Source organism: Canis lupus, chromosome 6 (genome assembly GCF_003254725.2).
Source record: "Canis lupus dingo isolate Sandy chromosome 6, ASM325472v2, whole genome shotgun sequence".
Classification (NCBI taxonomy): Eukaryota; Metazoa; Chordata; class Mammalia; order Carnivora; family Canidae; genus Canis; species Canis lupus.
The window spans coordinates 50,792,477-50,814,258 of NC_064248.1; the positions used below are offsets into that span (position 1 = coordinate 50,792,477).

A 21,782-nucleotide genomic window follows, 5' to 3' on the forward strand; every position below is an offset into this window, starting at 1 on the left:
GGAGAGTTTCCTTAAAAGATTAAAACTAGAAATATCATACACTCCATTAATTCCACTATTGGGTATTTACCCAAAGAAAATGAAAACACTAATTTGAAAAGATATATGCACCCCCATGTGTATTTACAAGAGCCAAGATATGGAGGCAACCCAAGTGTCCACTGACAGGTGAGTGGATAAAAAAGATGTGATGTATATACACACAATAGGGTATGACTCAGCCATAAAAAAAAAAAAAAAGAATGAGATCTTTGCCACTTGAGACAGCATAGAGAGACCTAGAGGATATTATGCTAAGTTAAATGAGTCAGAGAAAACACAAATGCCACACGATTTCCCTTATATGTGAAATCTGAAAAACAAAACGAATCAACCAACAAAAAGCAAAATCAGATGCATAAATACAGAGAACAAACTATTGGTTGCCAGAGGGAAGAGGGGTAGAGGATGCATAAAATGGGTGAAGGGGGGGTGGGAGATACAGGCTTCCAATTATAAAATGAAAAAGTCACAAGGGTGAAAGGTACAGCATGGGGAATGCAGTCAACTGTACTGATACAGCGTTGCACGGGGACAGATGGGAGCTACACTTGGAGGAGAGCATAGGTAACATGTAGACCTGTTCAATTACTGTGCTGTATCCCTGAAACTAAAATATCCTTGTGTGTCAATCTACTCAAATTAAAAAAAAAAAAAAAAAAAAAGACTAATAGTGTTAAGGGCCCCTCAGCAAGTGGCTTCCGGCTGCATTCTGAGCACTAAATACTAGGTGGTCTCATGTCTCTCCCACCCAGATTATTTCATCTTTACTCCAGTAGGAAGTAAGTTCCAGGATTTTATTCCTTAGCTCCATCCTGTCCACAATGTTAGCCATTCAAAGTGAATGATCCATCTTTTAAAACATTTTAAGACATTTCACAGTAGTGAACCAAAGCGTGCTCAATTTAAGTTTTATTTGTCTTTTCATTGATATCAATATAACTTTATTACCCATAATGTGTTTGTTCAGCCAGGGTTTTAATTTGCCTCTGGCTACTCTTTTGCTCTCACTTTGATCTTCTGCTAAGTGGTTCCTACTTCCCTACCCATCAACGCTAATGACTTCTCAAATATTTCCACCAGCACCTTTTCCCATTATATTTTTTTTAAATAAAAGCTGAACTTTGTGGAAGAAAATTCCGAACACATTCTCAAGATAAAAAATACTGACACCATTTTTATTTTATGACATTCTCATAGAGAGAGTGACTGAGGTGGGGGAGGCAGATTGGGGAAGGAGGCTTTCTTGGCGTGCTAACAGTAACAAACTCAAATTTTCAATTTGATTTCATCTCAGAAACCATCATTGGAGTCAGAGAGGTAGACCTTTAGACATTTCTACTCAAGCCTAAGAGGATGCCTAGGAGGTGGTTATTACTTAGCACATGAATGTCTGGTTCAAGCTGAACTGACTTCTAAGGAAGTCCTGGGGGAGAACACACACAACACACACAAGTTTCAGGGGAGTCAAAAGGTATATGTGGGTTTTTGACTGTGAAGGGTTGGCACCCCTCACCCCTGTGTGGTTCAAGGCTCAAGTGTAATTCCAGTCCAGAGACACCTCCCCAAGAAAGCAGTTTTACATGAAAGGGGAATGCGGTCATATTATGTATAACAGCAAGCCATTTAAAACTATGTAAGTGTCTAACAACAGATGGGTGATAAACTGTGGTATGTCTAAATGATTGAATTTATGATAGCCATTGAAATCAATGTTTAGGACAAAAATGCCCTTTTTAAAATCAAGTGGGGAAAAAAACAAGATACATGATTTTATATAGTATTATAACATGTAAACAGGATTTTTCATTGAACAATGCAGGTAAATTATGCCAAATATTAATAGTAGTTGTAACTACATAGCACACATAAATGTTCATTTTTTGCTATTTTCTAAATTTTTCTTTTTTTTTTTTTAAAGATTGTATTTATTTGAGAGAGAGTGAGAGAGCTCATGAGCAGGGGGCAGAGGGAGAGGGAGAAGCAGACTCCCTGCTGAGACATGGGACTCGATCCCAGGACCTGGGATCATGACTTAAGCTGAAGGCAGACAACCGACTGAGCCACCCAGATGACCCTAGATTTTTCTGTAAGAAATATGGATTGTTTCTTTTTTATATATAAATTTATTTTTTATTGGTGTTCAATTTGCCAACATATAGAGTAACACCCAGTGCTCATCCCGTCAAGTGCCCACCTCAGTGCCCATCACTCAGTCACACCCCCCACCCTGCCCTGGATTGTTTCTTTAATGAGAAAAATATTTTTCCACAAAAGGCTTCTTTTTTAATATAAAGATTTTATTTATTTAATTTAGGGGAGGGAGCACACATGAGTGGGGGAGGGGCAGAAGGAGAGGTGGAGAAGCTGAGGCAGAGCTGGAGGAGGGGCTCCATCTCACCACCTTGACGTCTCAACCTGAGTGGAAACCAAGAGTCAGGCACTTAACTGGGTGGTGCAGCCAGGCACTCCTCCACAAAATGTTTTAAACTTCCCAAATTTAAGAATAATTTCTTTGGTAAGGGCATGGATTAAATGATTTCTGTGCTGAAGAGTTGATTGCACAATGAAACGCTTAATTGGGGAGTCATCACAAAGTGGGCTTTTCTTGCATTGGTTTCCAGGGCTGAGGTAAGGAGGGATAATATATCTAGTTAGGGGCAAAACAGCCCCAAAAGAAAGATCCCATTAAAGAGGGATTCCAAGATGATGAAAATATTTATATGCAAAGACACTTAGTCAATAATTTGTATCCTAGAATAAGATCATAGTAATGTCAAAGGAACATACACATATTTTTTAAATTTTGAAAATAAAATTTTTAAAAATTTAAAATGTTACTACTGTGACACTGTGGTGCACTCCGAGTTAGAGTGTTAACAGGGGGTGGCGAGGGCCAGGGAAGGGTATGCTTTCCTAAACGTACTTATTTTTTAGACTGCTTTGTTGATGTAAAATTAACACACAACAAACACCACATATTTAACATGTATAAATTGATGAGTTTTGACATATGTATACACCCACGCAAAATTAAGACAATCAAGGTAATGAACATTTCCATCACTCACAAAGGTTTCCTTGTACCTTTATAGAAATCCTCTCTCTGGCCTCTCCTGATTCCGCCCACACACTACTCTGCACCTGAATTCGTTTGTGACTACAGAATACAGATTAGTCTGTCGCGAGGGATTGGTTTACATATCCTAGAATTTGATAGAATTATACTGAATACTCTATTTTTATGTGCTTCATTCATTCAGCAAAATTATTAGGAGATTAATTCATACTGTAGAATGTATCAAGAGTTCATTTTTATTGGTAAACAGTATTCCATTATATAAATTTTGCATAGACTAATTATACTATATACATGTATGAAACATAACTGTTTGCTGATCCATCCACCTGTTTATGGGCATTCGATTTGTTCGGAGATTTTGGCAATGAACTTTAAAGCTTCTTTGAACAGTCTTGTATAGATATTTTTATGGACATAGTTCTCGTGAGTTACTATCTAGTTGTAGAATGGCTGGATCACAGAGGTATGTGCAACTTTGTAAGAAACTGCCAAACTTTTTTTCAAAGTATTATATTCTTTTGTTTTATAAATTCTCATTGGCAACAAATGAGAGATGCAGTTCCTTCACATCCCTGTCAACACTTGGGATGCTCACACCTTTTAATTTTACCCATTCTAGCAGAAGTGTGGTGGTATTTCATTATAGTTTTAATTTGCATTTCTTTAATGATGGGTAGTGTAGTGTATTGTTTCATTTGTTTATTTGCCACAGTAGTATGTCTTTTCTTGGTCTCTTCATATTCTCATTTTTAAAAAAATGAGTTGTTTTAATGAGTTAGGGGAGGTTTTTTAATATATTCTGGATAGAAGTTCATCATATAAATGATTTTAAGAATTTTCTCTTTCCTACTAGCTTTTAACAATTGGATCAAGAATGTGACTTTCAGTTGACTTCTTATTTTTTGGGCTTGGGATTTGTTGAGATTCTTGGATCTGTGGATTCATAGATTTCATTAAATTTAAAAATCTTTCAGCCTTTCTTTCATCAAACATTTTTTTCTGTCCCTGTCCCCCTCCTTCAGCCACTTTGACTATAAGTATATTCACTACTTTTCAAGTTTCAGATTTTGTTGTTCCGTATCTCATAGATTCTCTGTTCATTTTTTTTAAAAATTGTCCTTCATCTGTTTCAACTTCATAGTTTTTATTCCTAATTTTCATGTTTACTAATTTTATATATACAATGTTGCATTTGTCATTAATCTCATCCAGTGTATTATTTATTTCAAACATTTTAATTTGCATTTATAGAAATGCAATTTTTATCTTTTTTATATCTTCCATCTCTATACTTAATGTTGAACATATAAAATTGAATTATGATAACTACTTTAATATGTTTATTTGTTAATTCTAACATCTGTTTCAGCTCTGGCTTTCAACTGATTGATTTTTTTCCCCTTCATTATGAGTCATATTTTTCTACTATTTTGCCAGTTGGCAAAATCATTGATGACTTTTTATTGAATATCAGGCTTTATAAATTTTATTTTGGTAGATGCTGGATACTTTTGTATTATCATATATATTCTTGAGCTTTGTTTCGAGTCAGAGTTAATTTATACGGACACTGTTTGAACTTGCTTTTAAGATTTGTTAGGCAAGATTGGAGAAGTGTTTAAAACTAATTATCTCCCACTATCGATAAGGACACTTCTGTGAGCTCCACCTGATGCCCCATGAATCATGGGGGAAAGGACTATTTTCAGCTCTTTGTCACTGCCAGGCATTGTCACCTTTACTCCATGCAGGCGGTTCTTTCCCTGGCCTTGGAGTAGTTTCCTCCCACCGTGCACTCACCTACACCATGCTAAAGACATGAGTCCTTCTCAGATCTCTGGATTTCCTGTTCTGTGCAACTCTCTCCTCTCCAGAACCTTGAAGAGGCAAACTCCAGCATTTTTCTGTCCTCAGATCCTCAGCTCTGCTCTTCAACTCAGGGAGTTGGTTGGACTCTGGCTTGGTTCTGCCTTCATATTCTATGACCTGGAAACTCTGTCAAGACAATAAGCTAGGGAAATCATAGGGTACACCTCATTTTCTCTGAACTTTCAGGATCAGTCTTATGTTACCTGAGGCTAGTGTCCCAGTAACTCTTTTTTTTTTTTTTAATTTTTATTTATTTATGATAGTCACACAGAGAGAGAGAGAGAGAGAGAGGCAGAGACACAGGCAGAGGGAGAAGCAGGCTCCATGCACCTGGAGCCCGACGTGGGACTCCATCCCGGGTGTCCAGGATCGCGCCCTGGGCCAAAGGCAGGTGCCAAACCGATACGCCACCCAGGGATCCCTAACTCTTACTTCATATGTTTTGTCCATTTGTTTCCTTTTTCAGCTTCAGTGGAAATTCCATTCTCAGTTACTCCACCTCAGGTGGAAGTGGATATACCTAAGTGTATACATTCTGATCTTAAATGACAGCCTGCAAGGTTCAGCATTCTGACAGTGCATAAGAAATTATAATGTCCATACAGTCATGGAAACAAATATTTTTCAAAAATATTTGAAACAAAAGTCAAATATTTCTCTGTGAAATAATTCATACAAAAAGAAAAAGGAGACAGCTTTCACCAAAATTGTTGTTGTCATTGAATGTGTATAGCTTTCAGTAAATATTTTTAAAAATTGCACTTTTTAAAAATTGCTTTTTAAAGTTAATATTTTCATACTATTCTTGATTAGCTACAGTTGTTAAAGTGCCATGTGTTAACTTTATTTTTCACTGCCAACTTAAAGCTCTTCTCAATAGACTATAGAGATAAATGTAGAAATTATTCATTTTCCATTTCTTTTTAAAATTCAGGATGTTTCCATGTAAACTTAATTTTAGAAGAATATACAGGTAAAAACATAATAAATCAATAGGAATATTTTATAATAAGGAAAACATAATTTTTATGTGGATAAAATACACCAACCTATGTAACTTCATATCAATCACTTAGACTATACCTACAGGTAAAATTACTACTTTAATTTCTTTGCTTGAGTTGATTGCTTGGTTGTTTCAAACTCCCTGGGAATTCAGTTAAATTGGTTGGACTGGTACATGAGATGAAATTTACAGGTTGTTTCACTGAACTGACTCACCACATCAGTCAAAAATGGTTGAACTGGTTGTGTGTGGAACCATAAGACAATCTAGGAATAGTAGTTTTATCTTGGGTGCTATGGATTCTGAAGAGTACCAAGAAAACATATTTGAATTATTTCTTTTTTTTGTAGTATTTTTATCAAAGGACTTCGAAGCGACAATGGTATGAAAGTTCCTTAGATGTAAGGTGTTTTTGTTATTTGAGGAAAAAATAGAAGTGATTACAAATAGTCTGTAACACGCATTGCTTGTACAATAGGACAAAGTGAGAAATCACAAGTAGAATTTAGAACAACCCCCTGTTCAGATGATGGAACACTCATAATAACTAGGTTAAATATACACTACTAAGAAACTGGCCTAATATTTACCCAATGACCACTGCAAAACTGATGTAAAAATAGTGATATTCAATAAATAGATTAGTACATTCATGTTGGATTTACAAAGTATATCATGGCACTTCTTGCCATTAAAATGTCAGTAAGCATTACATAAGCATTACAGTAACAATAGGTCTTGCTTAAAACTTCTTCTTAATAGCAAGGTTTTTGAGGTTTCTGCTTAGAATGTTATTTTGCAGATTAAGAGACTTCAACAAAGATTAACTTGGAAGAATAGCACAGTCTCTTTAAAGTCTTGTATTTGAAAGTGACATTGACACTTGCATATTCACTATTCTAGTTCTCTCCTGAGTGTACATGTTTTCATAAAGAAAGAAACAATACAGGCTGAACTGAGCATTAGAAGGGAAATAATAGATCTAAGATGGAAATTGGGGTAAAGGGAAGGTGACCTACATTCTGAATGCAGTATTTCATAGACTTATATCATTTTAGAGGTGGAAAATACTTTAATAGTCAGCTAATACATTCCTTAATTTTGCAGATATCCTAGGAAGTGAAGTGACCTTACACAGATACAGGATAAAGGCCCATCCACACAGGTCTACTGTTAGTTCTCAAAGTCTTAACTGGTAGATCATCAAATGTGTTGACACTGATATTTCCTCCTTTCTACCACTCAGTAGGGTTTCTAAAGGTAAGACACGGTTGCTGTGGCCGGCAGCAATGGCTCTTTCTTCCTCTAAGTAGTGGGGTTGCCATTCCCTCCCCTTTTCAAGGGACTTTCTGGGAGAACTCTACTGCTCCCACCACCATGGATCTAATGATTCAAGGAAATGCAAAGTGGTTTATGCTTATTAAAAATAAGCGGGCACCAGGGTGGTTCAGTTGGTTGGATATCAGACCCTTGATTTTGGCTCAGGTCATGATCTTAGGGTCCTGGGATCAAGTCCCACCTGAGTTCCGCACCCAGTATGGAGTCTGCTTGTCCCTCTCCCTCTGCTCCTCCTCTTCTTCCTCCTCCTCCTTCTCCTCCTCCTCCTTTCTCTCTCTCTCTCTCTCTCTCTTTCAATCTCTCTCAAATTAAAAAGTAAATAAAAAATCTTAAAAAAAATAAGCAAAAGCCTGGAGTTCTTAAATAGGGAAGACAGTTTAGGGTAGTGGTTAAGGGCACAGATCTTTGGTGTGGATCACACTAATTGTCATGTGAGATTATATAAGCTATTTGACTTCTGCAAGTCTTACTTTCTTATCTGTAAAAATGTAATAATTATTTTGGTCTCATAATATCAAGTAAAGACTAATCACATGTAAGTTGCTGGACAAAGAATTTATCCAAAAATATTCATTGTTACTGTGTAATCAAATAGGATTATTCATCCCCTATATTTCTTTTCCTGGAAGAGCACTATGGTCTGGTAGCCCTTTGTTTTTCCTAAGATTCACAATGGGAAAAAAATGATATTTCTATAGCTTACAAATTTGTTGAAGCAACCATGGTTTCCTGTATCAAATATAGAATATTATACGCACATTATCTCAGAATCAATACCAAATTGTTACCCAAGTTCTATTTCAGATTCATTTGTGGCCACAGGTTTCTCAAAGGACTATGAGCTTGGAAATACAGCAGCAATGGAGCTTCAAAGCCAGTGAGCTGATGAGGGCAGTCACCCATGAGCCCACGAGTATTCGGAATTGGTGAGATAACGCTCTCCACCTCTTCAACCTCCTTTTTCCTTTTAGGCAAGCTGAATTCAAAGGACTGGGATCCATGTGCCCAGTTGATGACAGCTCCTGAGAGCTCCCTGTAGCAGTTAAGTCAGGGAAACTGAGGGAGTAAGAGGAAAGTTTGAGAATCACTGAATCAATTCAATGTCAAGTGACCCTTTGTTCTTTGAACTAGAACCAGAGAAATGGGGATCCCTGGGTGGCGCAGCGGTTTGGCGCCTGCCTTTGGCCCAGGGCGCGATCCTGGAGACCCGGGATCGAATCCCACATCAGGCTCCTGGTGCATGGAGCCTGCTTCTCCCTCTGCCTGTGTCTCTGCCTCTCTCTCTCTCTCTGTAACTATCATAAATAAATAAAAAAATTAAAAAAAAAAAAAAAAGAACCAGAGAAATGTATGCTGAAATAGTATATAAATAAATAATTTTCCTCTTGTTTATTTTAAAAGATCTTTTGATGAATGAATTATTAAGTTAATGAATGAAGGTAAGAAAAGTGGAACAAATTTATTCTTCTCTATAAGTTTTGTTTGGACATACTGCAAAATGAATGGCTCTCAGCCTTCAGAAAGAGTGTTCTTCCCACACACAGTGTGCCTCTCTGTTACTGCTGTGCCACATGTGGCACAAAACACAATTAGCCTTTCAGTTGGGCTTTGCATTTTTCTGATCTTCTAACAACTGGGTGTCAGATATCTCAATGTATAACCACCCACTCACAACAAGATTATACATTAGATTCTTTGTTATCTACTTTTATGAAAGCTTTCTGAAAGCTAAAAGGAATAAATTAACTTTGCCAAATCTGAGATACAGTTTCTTTTTCTGGTTGTTAATAGTATTTCCATGACTGTACAGTTAATCCCCATCAAGGGCAAGATGTTTACATTATCCTAAAGGAAGACCCTGAAAGTTACATGACATATATTCTTTTGGGGGGAGGCTAAGTAGTCATATTTGCTCTAAACTAAATATTAACGATAGTATCTAATAGGGGCATCAGTGTGGTCAGTTGGTCAAGAGTCTGCCTTCAGCTCAGGTCATGATCCCAGAGGCCTACGATCAAGTCCTGCATCAGACTCCCTGCTCAGCGGGGAGCTGACTTCTTCCTCTCCTCCCCTACTCATGCTCTCTCTCACTATCTCTGTCTCTGTCTCTCTCAAATAAATAAAATCTTTAAGAAAAAACAATAGTTATCTAATAGCACACTGTTAAATAGCTATTAGAACAAATCTTTCCTAATGTAATGTAAACATAAATTCAGAATGCAAAATCAAATATAAAACTTTTATTTAAATTTTTCAGATTTTAATGATCTTAACACCCAAGTTTTCCTCCAAGTGGGTAGTTTAGTATTAACATTCCTGTGTTCATCCTTTGTGGGGTCTGGTGAATGCTTGTGAGCAGAGATGTTTATCTTTTTCACCATTAACTTCATAAATAGATATTTGAAAGATACTTATAGCTGAACGAAACAGTACATAAATCAGAAACCGTGGAACATGGAGATTAATATATATTTTAAACAAAATAATAACTATAATTTTTGAAGTGGTCTTGATGTGCTAGGCTGCTTCATGTACCTTACTTATATGTTTGCAAAGTCATAACCAAATGATATGTGGTTTCATGAGTATGAAGGTAAGAATCTTGATTTCAGGCTTCTCACTTCATTATTGTAAGTAAATAAATTTCTATTGTTTAAACTACCCAGTCTGTGATATTTTTTTATTATAGCCCTAGCAAACTAATACACTGTTCTTACAGGAAAAACAAAACAAAACAAAACAAAACAGTGACACTCAGAAAAGTTAGTAGATATGCCAAAGATCACACAGATAATAAATGATTGTCCAAATCCATGTCTTAGCTTCCGATTCCTCACTCTTAACTTAATTAAAAGAGCATTTGGTTCTCTTATCTGCATAATTAAGTGGTGAAGAATCCTGAGGTTTTGATAATATTCAGCCCACTAGGTGATCAATACCTAATAATTGGTGATAAATGTGTTGATCAGTCTTTTTAGGATTGTCCAGCAAATTAATATCTAGGTTGTACCAGGCCTTAGAGAGAAATAATTTCTGTAAGTTCAAGGAGAAAAAGAACAGTATTGGCATTTATTTCTTGAGTGATGTAAATATGTGAGAACATTTTTGAGAATTTCTTTATTATAAGGAAAATATTGAAAACTTCCAAGGCATTAGTAGCTCAAGCTAGCCTGTGTGCTGAGACTAAGTTTCCCTACCCCACAACAATGTAAAGTGGGCACAGACAGACAGATAGATATGCAATGGAATATTATTCAGCCTTAAAAAAAGGAAAAAAAAAAAAAAAAAAAAGAAGGAAATCCTGCCATTTTGACAACATTGATGAACCTGACAGAGAAAGAAAACTACTGCATGGTGTCATTTACATGTGGAATCTTACAAAAAAAAAAAAAAAAAAAAAAAGGCCAAACTTATAAAAATAGAAAAGCTGCCAGGGGTGGGAGGTGCAGTAAATAGGGAGAGGGTGGTAAGAGGGTACAAATTTTCAGTTCTAAGATAAAAAAGGCCTGAGAATATAATGTATACATGCTGGCTAGTTGATAACATTTCATTGCATCCTTGAAATTTGCTAAGACAAGACTTATACTTTCTCAACAAAAAAAAAAAAAAAAAAAGGAAGGGAACTATATGTAAGGTGATGGGTGTGTTAATTAACTCAATGAAGGAAATCTTTCACAATGTATACATATATCAAGTCATTTCAAATATCTTATATCTTTTTGTCAAATCTTTATTGAGATAAAGATCTTTTTTAGAAGTAATTAAACAAATAAGTCTATCTATAAGCTGTCATAGAAGGATGGAAGGAAAAGTGATTTGGAGAGAGTAGATAAATCAAAGATTGGGTAATATTAAAGTCAATCTTTTTTTTAAGACTTTATTTATTTATTTATACGAGACACTGAGAGAGGCAGAGACATAAGCAGAGGGAGAAGCAGGCTCCCTGTGGGGAGCCCAAAGCAGGACTCGATCCCAGGACCCCAGGTCACAATCTGAACTAAAGGCAGATGTTCAACCACTGAACCACCCAGGTGCCCCTTAAGGTCAGTCTTAAAGGATGCGTAGAAGTTTGAAAGCCAGGAGTGAAGAACTTATCAGTACAAAAAAAAAAAAAAAAAAAGAACCAATTTTCAGAGTCACGAACATATACTAAGTGCTTAGAGAATGCCAGGCAGATCCAAGCAATTGGAATTTATTGGGTAGAGAGAAAAGCGTGGAAGATCATACAGGCCAGCAGTCTTCACAGCCTGAGACTGCAGAAGAAAAAAAAAATAAGATTTTATTTATTCATGAAGGACACAGAGAGAGAGAGGCAGAGACACAGGCAGAGGGAGAAGCAGGCTCCACATGGGGACTCCAGAATCACGCCCTGGGCTAAAGGCAGACACTCAACCGCTGAGCCACCCAGGGGTCCCCAGAAGAAAAAAATTTAAGAGCTATTTTGTCATGGGTAATCTTTTTGGTAACCAATTTCTAGATACTTAACTCCTAAATATAGTCCTTTCTAAAACTCCACGAGAATGTTTCTGTTTTCTAGAAGTCATGCTTTATTTTCTTTCTCATCCTTCCTTTTATAGCAGACTTTCTTCCATTTTACAAAAAAGAGGTCCTTCTCTTACACAACTTGAATTTTACTATGTCTAGTTGTCCAGAGGTAAAAGACACTGGTCACTAAACAATTTATATGTGTGTGTGTGTGTGTGTGTGTGTGTATGCAATTTAAAATGGTGTATTCTTGTCAATGCTGGGAATTTTGGCTACAGTAGATTATTTAGTTTTTATTTAATGACTTCATCTTATCCATTTCAGAAGATCAGAAAAGAATGCATTGCTCCAGTGAGCAATGAATGCGTTTCATGACCAAAGCTAAGAGTCCATATGAGAAATGCTGAAGACTGTGATGGTTTATTTTATCCAAATGAAAAGCTAGCAGCAGCCTATCTATTTATTTATGTGTGCACCCATCTTCTCTTGTATCACTTATCTCTCCAGGCAACTATCTCAAAATTCAGAAAGGAAATGATGGTCATGGAAATATGAATTTATACATTTCTTTGGATTGAAAAATAAAGACATACTTTAGTTTATATGGTAGGCATTTTCTACAAATTGAATAATCTAAGACTATAAATCCAAAGTTTTGACAAAATATATATTTAAAATACCTAAGATTAGGGGCACCTGGGTGGCTCAGTCAGTTAAGCATCTGCTTCTCAATTTCGGCTCAGGTCATGATCTCAGGATTGTGAGACTGAGTCCCATGTAGGGCTCCACACTCAGCGGGGAGCCTGCTACAGATTCTCTCTCCCTTACCCTGTGCCCCTCTTCCCCACTCTCCCTCTCTCTTTCTAAAATAAATAAGTAAATCTTTTAAAAAATACCTAAGATTAAAGCACTTTATCAAAAATTATTATGATGGCAAAGATTTACTAAAATTAGCAATATTAATATTTTCCCAAGCCCTTATTCTGTAGAACAGGGTAGGGTGCCTCAATGCAAAAGAATCAAAGTAGTAGTAATTGTCATCAAATAAGTTTTGGTAAAATCTTTCTATATTTCCCAGAAGCGGAAAAGCAAAGAAAGACTGTATGACAACCACACAGACAGCAGCTGAGTATGTCACCACGAGAGGTGCAGGCAGCAGGCAGCCTCCAGCTGCCACACGCTGGGATCCACGGTGATGTTCAGGTCATGCTTGCCGCAGGCTGCTCACAGCCAGGGACTGAGCCTGGTAGCCGGGTTAGAGCCAGGCCATTTCTGCCAACGCAGGACTCTTAGTAGTCATCTTGGCTCTGGGGCTGCCTCCTGAGCCCAGGACTTTCTCGGGGCTATGCTACATCCTGGGCCCTTCGAATTGAGACCCAGTCTCCTTTCTTTCCACCTCTCCTTTCTCAGGTTCAGATCTGCATTGCAGGTCGAAGCCTTTCCTTTCTCTACTCCTCTCCCCTTTATCTCTAATAGGTATATCCTGCCTGAATCTTTGACAGTTCCAATTTTGTCTTAGAGCCTGCCTCCTTATCTGATACTCTCTAATAGTAGGGTATGAAATCCTATCTGATTCTCTGCTTTCAAAGAAATTGAGAAAAAGCTAATCAAATGGTCCAGTGTTAACTAATAAAGAAAACCAAATTTTGATAATAAACCAAGGAGTGGGCTAGATAGAATGAGTAATCTCATTCCCTTGGGGGCGTTAAGCAACTGCCTTCAGCTCAGGTAATGATCTCAGGATCCTGGGATCTGGCCCACATCGGGCTCTCTGTTTAGTGGGGAGTCTGCTTCTCCCTCTTCTGTGTACTCTTTCTCTTGCTCTCTCACTCTCACTCTCCAGCAAAATAAATAAAACCTTAAAAAAAAAAAAAGAGTAGGGATGCCTGGGTGGCTCAGTGGTTTAGCACCTGTCTTTGGCCTGCCTTTGTCCCAGAGCGTCGATCCTAGAGTCACTGGATCAAGTCCCATATTGGGCTCCCCGCATGGAGCCTGCTTCCCTCTGCCTGTGTCTCTGCTTCTCTCTTTCTGTGTCTTTCATGAATAAATAAATAAAATATTTTTTAAAAAAAGAGCAATCTCATTCCCCTTTTATGAAATTGGTTCAGGAATTCAGGTCTAGGTAAAATGTTGTACAACAAAATCATCACAGGAGTTGGTTCAAGTGGGGATAAATTCCAATTTGGAGATGAGCCACAAAGAAAAGTTTATTGGTTATTTTGGAAAAGAGTTCTCTTACTCTTCTTTTTAAATATTTATTTATTTATTTGAGAGAGGAAAAGAGAGAGAGAGAGAGAGAAAGAGAAAGTGGGAGGAGGGGCAGAGAGAGAGAGAGAATCTCAAGCAGACTCCTCACCGAGCATGGAGCCTGACTTGGTGCTCAATCCCAGGACTCTGAGATCATGACCTGAGCCAAAATCAAGAGTTGCACACTCAACCAACTGAGCAATCCAGGTGCCCCAAGAGTTCTATTCTTAAAATCAGAACCATGGGAAGAACAGTTTCTAGATACTGTGTATGTGAATGTGAACCACAAGCCATCATCATCACGCTGTGAGGGAAGCAGAAAGAGGACAGGCCAACAAGACAAGTACTCAGGGACAAGGATCTGCAGAGGCAGAAGTGGGGAGACGTGATTAAGCTGATCCTAAGCCACCCTTTCCTGTAGCTCCTCACTAAGTGGTACATTTCTGCCTCGTTTAAACTTAATAGAGTCAGTTTCCTACTTATTCTAGCCAAATGGATCCTACTTCTTGTCAGTATTAGCTTTCCATCTTGGGCCAGTTCTCTCCAGCAGAGTGGATCTTGTCCTTCATACCTCGGTTGCTTTCCTGGAACTGGTGTGCAGTTATTCCTCTGCTTGAAGCCTCCAGCTTCTAATATTTCCTCTGTGAAATGGGACCAATTTGGATGTGGATACCAGCCTGGATCAAGTCCAAATTGCTGGATTTTCTGCTACAGAGTTCATTTCCCCAGCTACATCTCTGTTTCCAGCCTCTGTAACTTCCCTATCAGCTAATGCTAAGACTCATGCATACATTATTGAGATTTATTCATTATTTATGTATGGTACCTGTCTCCTCATTAGACTATTAGCTTACTGAGGGGAGGTTATGTTTATCTTACCATTATTGTTTACAACAGCACAGATGAAGGTGTCCGGCACCTATTAGCTGTGGAATATTTATGGAATTAGTGAATTACTGCATGAATGGATGCATATATGATAATATTTGAATACAAAATGTTTCAAAAGATTTTAGAATCTCAGGTTGTTCAAATAAACCACTTATAAGCAATAATAATTTAATTTTAACATCAGTAATCATAATACTTCAAGTAGAAAGAGAAAATCTTTTATGCATAATTATCAAATGACTCATTTAACCAGCTCTGATTAGCTATTTAAATTGCATGTTCTGGGATGATTCCTCTTAAAATGAGAAAGCATTGTTCTTCTGATCTTACCAAAAGATCACCCTAACTGTCATGTTTTAGAAAAAAAATACAATCTCTTCAATCCCCATGACTCATACTAAGAGAAACATAAACAGGAACTGGGGAAGTTCAATTTTTCCCTCTCTAACATGTGTAATTATAGCCTTAAAGAATTACACATGCTAAAGTGGCAGCAGGCACACACAAATAGTTGTCTCATTTTAAAGGATCTCATTGTTCGATAACCTTCCGAACACCAACATAGTTTCACACGTGGGAGAATAGTAATACATGAAGAAGGGAGGAAGATAAGCAGTAGTATGCATGCAGTTGGCCTCCAGGTCCAATTATTTTTAATTCATATGTGTTTCCACTAATTACTATACACATATGCATACCACACAAGAATACACACACACATTCATGTATGTAAATATGAACTTAAATATGTACCTATATCTATTTTTATTCACACATATGCATCACATTCTGAATCTTTTCTACTGTAATATACTTTAGCCATTATGACCATTAATTTACCTTATCTCAGGAAGTTCTAAATTCATAGATGGACTCTAAGTTTTAAGTATTTGGGGGTAAATAGGAGGAAGCGATGTAAAATTTAATACTTTTTTTTTTTTTAAAGAAAGTAGTCAAAGTCAGCTGTGTATAATTTATTCTTGTACTCCCAGCAATGTAGATCTTGGCAGATTAATTTCCCCCTTCCACAGATGGGAAATTGGGGCCTAGAATACTTAACTAACAAGCTCAGAATTTTAAATGCTGAAATGTCTTTTTTTTCTTTTTTACAGTATGCTCAGAATTTAATTCTACCTCTAACAATCTAAGAGTTTATCTAAAGCCATTATTAAACACACAAGAACATTATTTCTACGTTTATAAGCTAGATGTCAGAATTGGGTTGCCAGGAAGAATGTTTCCAGATAACTCTTATTTCTTTCTGAATTTAGGTTGCTCATAGATCACCTTGTTATAACCCTACATCTGGTTAAAAAACACAGAGCTAGAAATTGGGAATGTTTTCTTGATTAGTATAATACCTGTGGGTTTGTCACTGCCTAATAGTTGCATGTTTCTATTTTAGATTATGTAACAGTGAAATTGATTTTCCCATTTAGGAAGAAGCCTATGCTGTAAGATTGATCTCTCTGGGAAAACAATTATATCCTCCTAAGATCCTTTTATTTTTTATGCCTAACCTGTGGCCTGAATATATATCGACCTTTCTTTACATACATTATTTTACACAATGCCATATTAATTAGTTATTATTATTAGTCTTTCTATAAAACAGGTAAAGGAAATTAAGTAATTTTTTTAAGGTTACAGAACTATAAGTGATAGAGCCAGACCAAAGTGTGACTCTAATGCTCAAGTAAACAGAGGATTTTATATGTATCATGTAACAGATTCTCACAGTGTGCACATTCCCAATAATGATATTAACCTTGGCAATTCAAAATGTAGTCTTTGGGCTGGAAGTATCAACATCCCCTCCAAGCTTGTTAAAAATGTTGAACCTACTCAGATCCACTGAATCAGAATCTGCATGTTGACAAGATCCCCAGGTGATTCTGATGTACATTAAAGTTTGAGCAGTGGTATAGGACACAAAGATTTTGAGAGGAGACTTGGGTTATCCTTGCTCCATTATTTCATAGCTTGATCATAATGGATGAATTAATTTTCCTAAGATCCAGTCTGCTCCTGAGCAATAGAGATCATAGTATCTATGAATCTGAATTGACAGAAATGGGAAAGTGCTAGGAAATCATAAGCAAGCTTGCCTGACACATAAAAAGGACTTGTGAACTGGTAAATATTATTAAATATCTCAAAATTGCACTTAAGTTTGGAATACTCAAAAGATTATACCTTTTTTAAAATAATTAATCATAGTGGGACAATATATTGGAATACCAATCAAAATATCTTCTTCTACCTTGTACTAATTAGCATCTTCTCAACTTCATTTAGACTATAAAGGCAACTGATAGCCACAAGAATGAGACTATACAGTCCGCAAGCAGATAAATCTGAGTGCACAAGTTTAGGCCCTGATAGGCTTAAGACAGAGACAATAGACTTAAAGGAATAGAATGAGATAAAGGAATAGAATCAGATAGAGCAAGTAGAGGGGACAGAGCACAGATTCTGGGCTTTTGGATTTCACCAACTAGTGCAATTTAAAAAATGAAAGACAAAATGATGGTGCATTAGTCAGGATTCTCCAGAGAAACAGAACCAATAGGATATGTGTGTGTGTGTGTGTGTGTGTGTGTGTGTGTGTGTGTAGAGAAAGACAAAGACAGAAAAAGACACAGAGTGTGTGTTACAAAAAACTGGCTCATACATTATGGAAGCTGACAAATCCCAATCTGCAGTTGGCAAGCTGGATACCAGGAAGACCCAAAATTTTAGTTTGAATACAAAGGCATGATAAAAGCCAATATCCCAGTTTGAAGACAGTCAGGCAGCTGGAGTTCTTCTCTTAGTTTTGTTGTTCTATCTAGGAGTTCAACTGATTGGATGAGGACCAATTTACCTTAAGGAAGGCAATCTGCTTAACTCAGTCCATGAATTTAAATAATCATCTCAACAGAAATACTTTTTATAGAAACACCTAGAATAATGTTTAACCAACTATCTGGGCACCCTGTGGTCCAGTCCAGTTGATGAAGAAATAAATGATTACAGATAGTTAAACTTTTATTTTACCAGTTAAGGACATTGCATTAAAATACCTCATAAAAGAAGAGGCACATTAATGACTTTAACAAACACACTGTTTCTAAACAATTTATAAACTGAATTTTTAGTTTGGCTGTATGAAAACTACAGTGCATTGTCCTTAATTTTCTGATTTTAATGCGAACCAAAGAAAACTCTGCCAGAATGAAATGAGTCAGAAAATTGTGGTTTGGAGACTACAGGGAGAAAGCCTGCAAGGGAGTAAAATATTGAGGGGGGAAATGCTGCTAAAATCCAGGGATGATGTGGCAAAGACTTGATTTTCCATTAGTGAGAGTATAGAAGGAGTGATGAAATTGTTAACCTTAAAAATAAAACTGCCAGGGGTGCCTGGGTGGCTCAGTAAAGCATCTGCCTTTGGCTCAGGTCATGATCTCAGGGTCCTGGGATAGAGCCCTGTGTTGGGCTCCTTGCTCCATGGGGGGTCAGCTTCTCCCTCTATCCCTCCTCCTCCCCGCTGTCTCTCTCTCTCACACACACACACACAAACACATACATTTTTAAAAAATCTTTAAAAAATAAATAAATAAATAAACTTCCAGGATTTTACCAAGGGGGGAAAAAGATGTATTCAGGAATAGCAGAGAATTACACTCTGGGACAAGCAAGCTACAGCAAAACCATAGGGCAATCTGGAGAACAGAGGAGAGGAATACTCTTTTATAGGAGAAAAGGGGGGAGTTAGGAAAGTAGCTATAAACAGAAAGGCCATTGAAGTAAACTGAGAGTTCAAAGGATAGCAGCTTTTCACTGGCTGAGTCATGAGAGCCTCTCATTGGCTAGGCTGTTGCCTGATAGAGAAGAGAAACTTTTCTTCCTCCTGCTGGAACAGTATCATAGTAGCTAAAGCACTATCTACCTGCAAGATAAGTCTCTTCCTGCTGGGTCTGCAATTGATGACACATTGTAGGGCAGGACAGCTACCCCTTCCGCCTCCAGACTTCTTCTTAAATGAGGTTTCCTTTTATTAATTTTTACAAAATACAGAGAGCAAGCAACTAAGAGTCATTTTACTCCTTGGAGCTTTTCTTTTATAAGAAAGGTTGATTGAGATATTATTAAGATCTGGTTGTCAAATGTCATGATTCTAGATTTCCAAAGTGCATCTGCCAGGTGACAGAAATAAAACAGTATGACGAAAGCTTAAGCTTCCGGGACCTGATGAATGATGGTGTTAAGGACAGAAAATTGTGAAGTCATACTATATCTACCAGGTGGCTCTAGTCATTCTGCAGTTGTAAGAAATCCATGATTTGTTCCTTTGATTTACAGAAGAGAAAGAAAATAGGGCTTGATCTTATGTAACAGCAAACTATGTCCTTTGCAAAATATCTATAGAGAAGGAAATAAAAGGGCACGATACTACTGCGTTAACTGTGAAACTATTTTTTAGATACTGTATATTCGTGCAAGTCCCATGTGAGACATAATGAAAAAAAATTAGTTGCTTTTCAAATGGACAATCATCCCTTCTCTGTCACAGGTTGCCAGAATAAAGCAATAACACTGCTAATGGGGGTAAAAATATAACACGGTGGAGGAGTCTAGGAACAGACTGATTATAAGATCAGTAATAGATGTCATCTGTTACATTTAAATTAAAGGTGCTTAGCTGCCATTTCTTAGGTGATAACCTGGTTTAAAAGATCTGGTTATCTCCATACAGTAGCTTAATTTCATTATTCTTGAATTTCAAATCTTTATGAAAGAGTGAGAATATTGAATTGATCTTTAGTGAAATTGAGTGTAGCAGTCCCTAAATCCGCCATTCATGTAAGATGATCATGTATTTGAACATATTTGTAAAAGAATCACAGCTTTGTCATTCAATATATTCTTCACATCAGTGTACTTTGATCGAATCTCAATGCCTTATTTCAGCGTAGGAATATACTTTATACACTGGGCTCAATCAGACCTAATCTAAAGGTTGTATTTTCAATAAAGATGAGTATTCTAATGACTCTAATTTCATAGTCTTGTGCTATTTCTTAGCCAATAGAATTATGATTGACTTCCTATGTAATTATATGTGCTGGACTAATGGTTTATTTACACTTGTAATCTCTATTCATGTTCTTTGAAGAGCTATTTTTAGTCTTTTCTCATTGAAGAATTCTAGGCATAAGAATAGAATATTGTTAATTATATAAATGTATAGAACTTGAAAAATTCTAAATGAATAAAATGAAATCTTCATTTTATTTTATTTTTTTTAAGATTTATTTATTTTTATTTATGATAGACACTGAGAGAGAGAGAAAGAGGCAGAGACACAGGAGAAGGGAGAAGCAGGCTCCATGCCGGGAGCCCGACGTGGGACTCGAACCCGGGACTCCAGGATCGCACCCCGGTCCAAAGGCAGGCGCCAAACCGCTGAGCCACCCAGGGATCCCTGAAATCTTCATTTTAAAATGAGAACATAGGTTCATTCCTACCATTATGAGGTGGACATAATGTATTATTTTATTTTCCCCAATATTCTTCTTACTTCTGCATAAAGTAGCTCTTTTCTTTTGGCATGTGAACATCTAATATGTTCTGAGTGAAATGTGGTCTGAGTGAAAGCTGCCATCCTCGTTTGGTCATAACCTCCCTGCCTGTTGTAATTTGTATAGAAGTGAGAACTTGACCAAGGCTGTGTTGATAAAAGTATTTTGGCTTCTAGCCACCAAGATTGGCCGGAGGCAGGGCTTAGCGGGGTAGGAAGGCTTTGGTTGTATCCCAAGCCAGATCTTCCCTAGGAATTTTCAACTAAATTAAAACTGGTAGGGAAGAGCTCTTTCCTTCCTCATAGATAGCTGGGAACTCAAATCCAGGAGCTACTAGTGGACACTAATCTAGCCAAAATTTCTCAACTTCAGCAGTCTTGACATTTGGGTCAAATACCTTCTTGTAGCAGGGGCTATCTTGTGCATCATAGGATGTTTAGTAGCATCCGACTTCTACCAACTAGATGCCAGTAGTACCCTTCTCCCACAGTGTGGCATCCAAAAACATCTCTAGATCTACTATACTATACTATACTATACTATACTATACTATACTATACTTTTAGATTCTGCTAAATATACCCCCGTTGAAAACCACAGAACGAGTCTCAGGTAAAGGTAACAATAGGAGGAAAAGAAGTCAATTCTTTCAAGAGAAGTAGATAATAAAGACAGAAAGAGAAATATACCTGTTCAGGACCAGTATATACCCTTTTCCTTTTGGTTATGTAAGTGCATCAATTCCATGTGATCTAAAGTAGTTTGATATGTTCTTTTGTCAAGTGGGATGATCATAATTCTGAAATAATAACAGGAAAAGACAAATGGAAGAACAGAGCCAAAGCACAATAAAAAAGGAAATCAATCCATTATAGGGCTTGATCAAGGCATAGATTCTACTGTGAGTTTTGAAAAATAATAACTTATAAACCTGCTTAAAGCAAGGAGAAGATAAAGAAATTATTATATAGATGGTCAGTAGCATAAGCAGACTTATCTTCACTTCATAGCCTCCTATCTTAAGGCAGTCTTGGCATGAGGAAAAGAAAGGAAAGGGAAAGGGAAAGGGAAAGGGAAGGAAATGAAAGGAAAAAAACAAACCTACACTTTTATTCGTATCTTCTTGGGAGTATACACATGTCCAGTAATTATTTCCTATTTAAAGTATGTGTCTGTGTGTGTCTTTGTAGTTCTCTAAACATGGGCCATATATGTTTCCTACCCAATCAATTGCCAATAATACAAAAAGAGAAGGGGGACG

The 21,782-nt window shown here is 37.0% G+C and overlaps 1 protein-coding gene across 1 annotated transcript in view; it reads right to left on the bottom strand.

Annotated features, from left to right (window-relative positions):
• Nucleotides 1-4,921: 4,921 nt before the first annotated feature.
• SNX7 (sorting nexin 7) overlaps nt 4,922-21,782 on the bottom strand; it is a 114,086-nt gene continuing 97,225 nt past the window's right edge. Inside the window, exon 10 of the mRNA XM_035717677.2 lies at nt 4,922-5,116. Within this exon, the coding sequence (XP_035573570.2) occupies nt 4,922-5,116 (195 nt within the window). The remainder of the gene's footprint in view (nt 5,117-21,782) is intronic.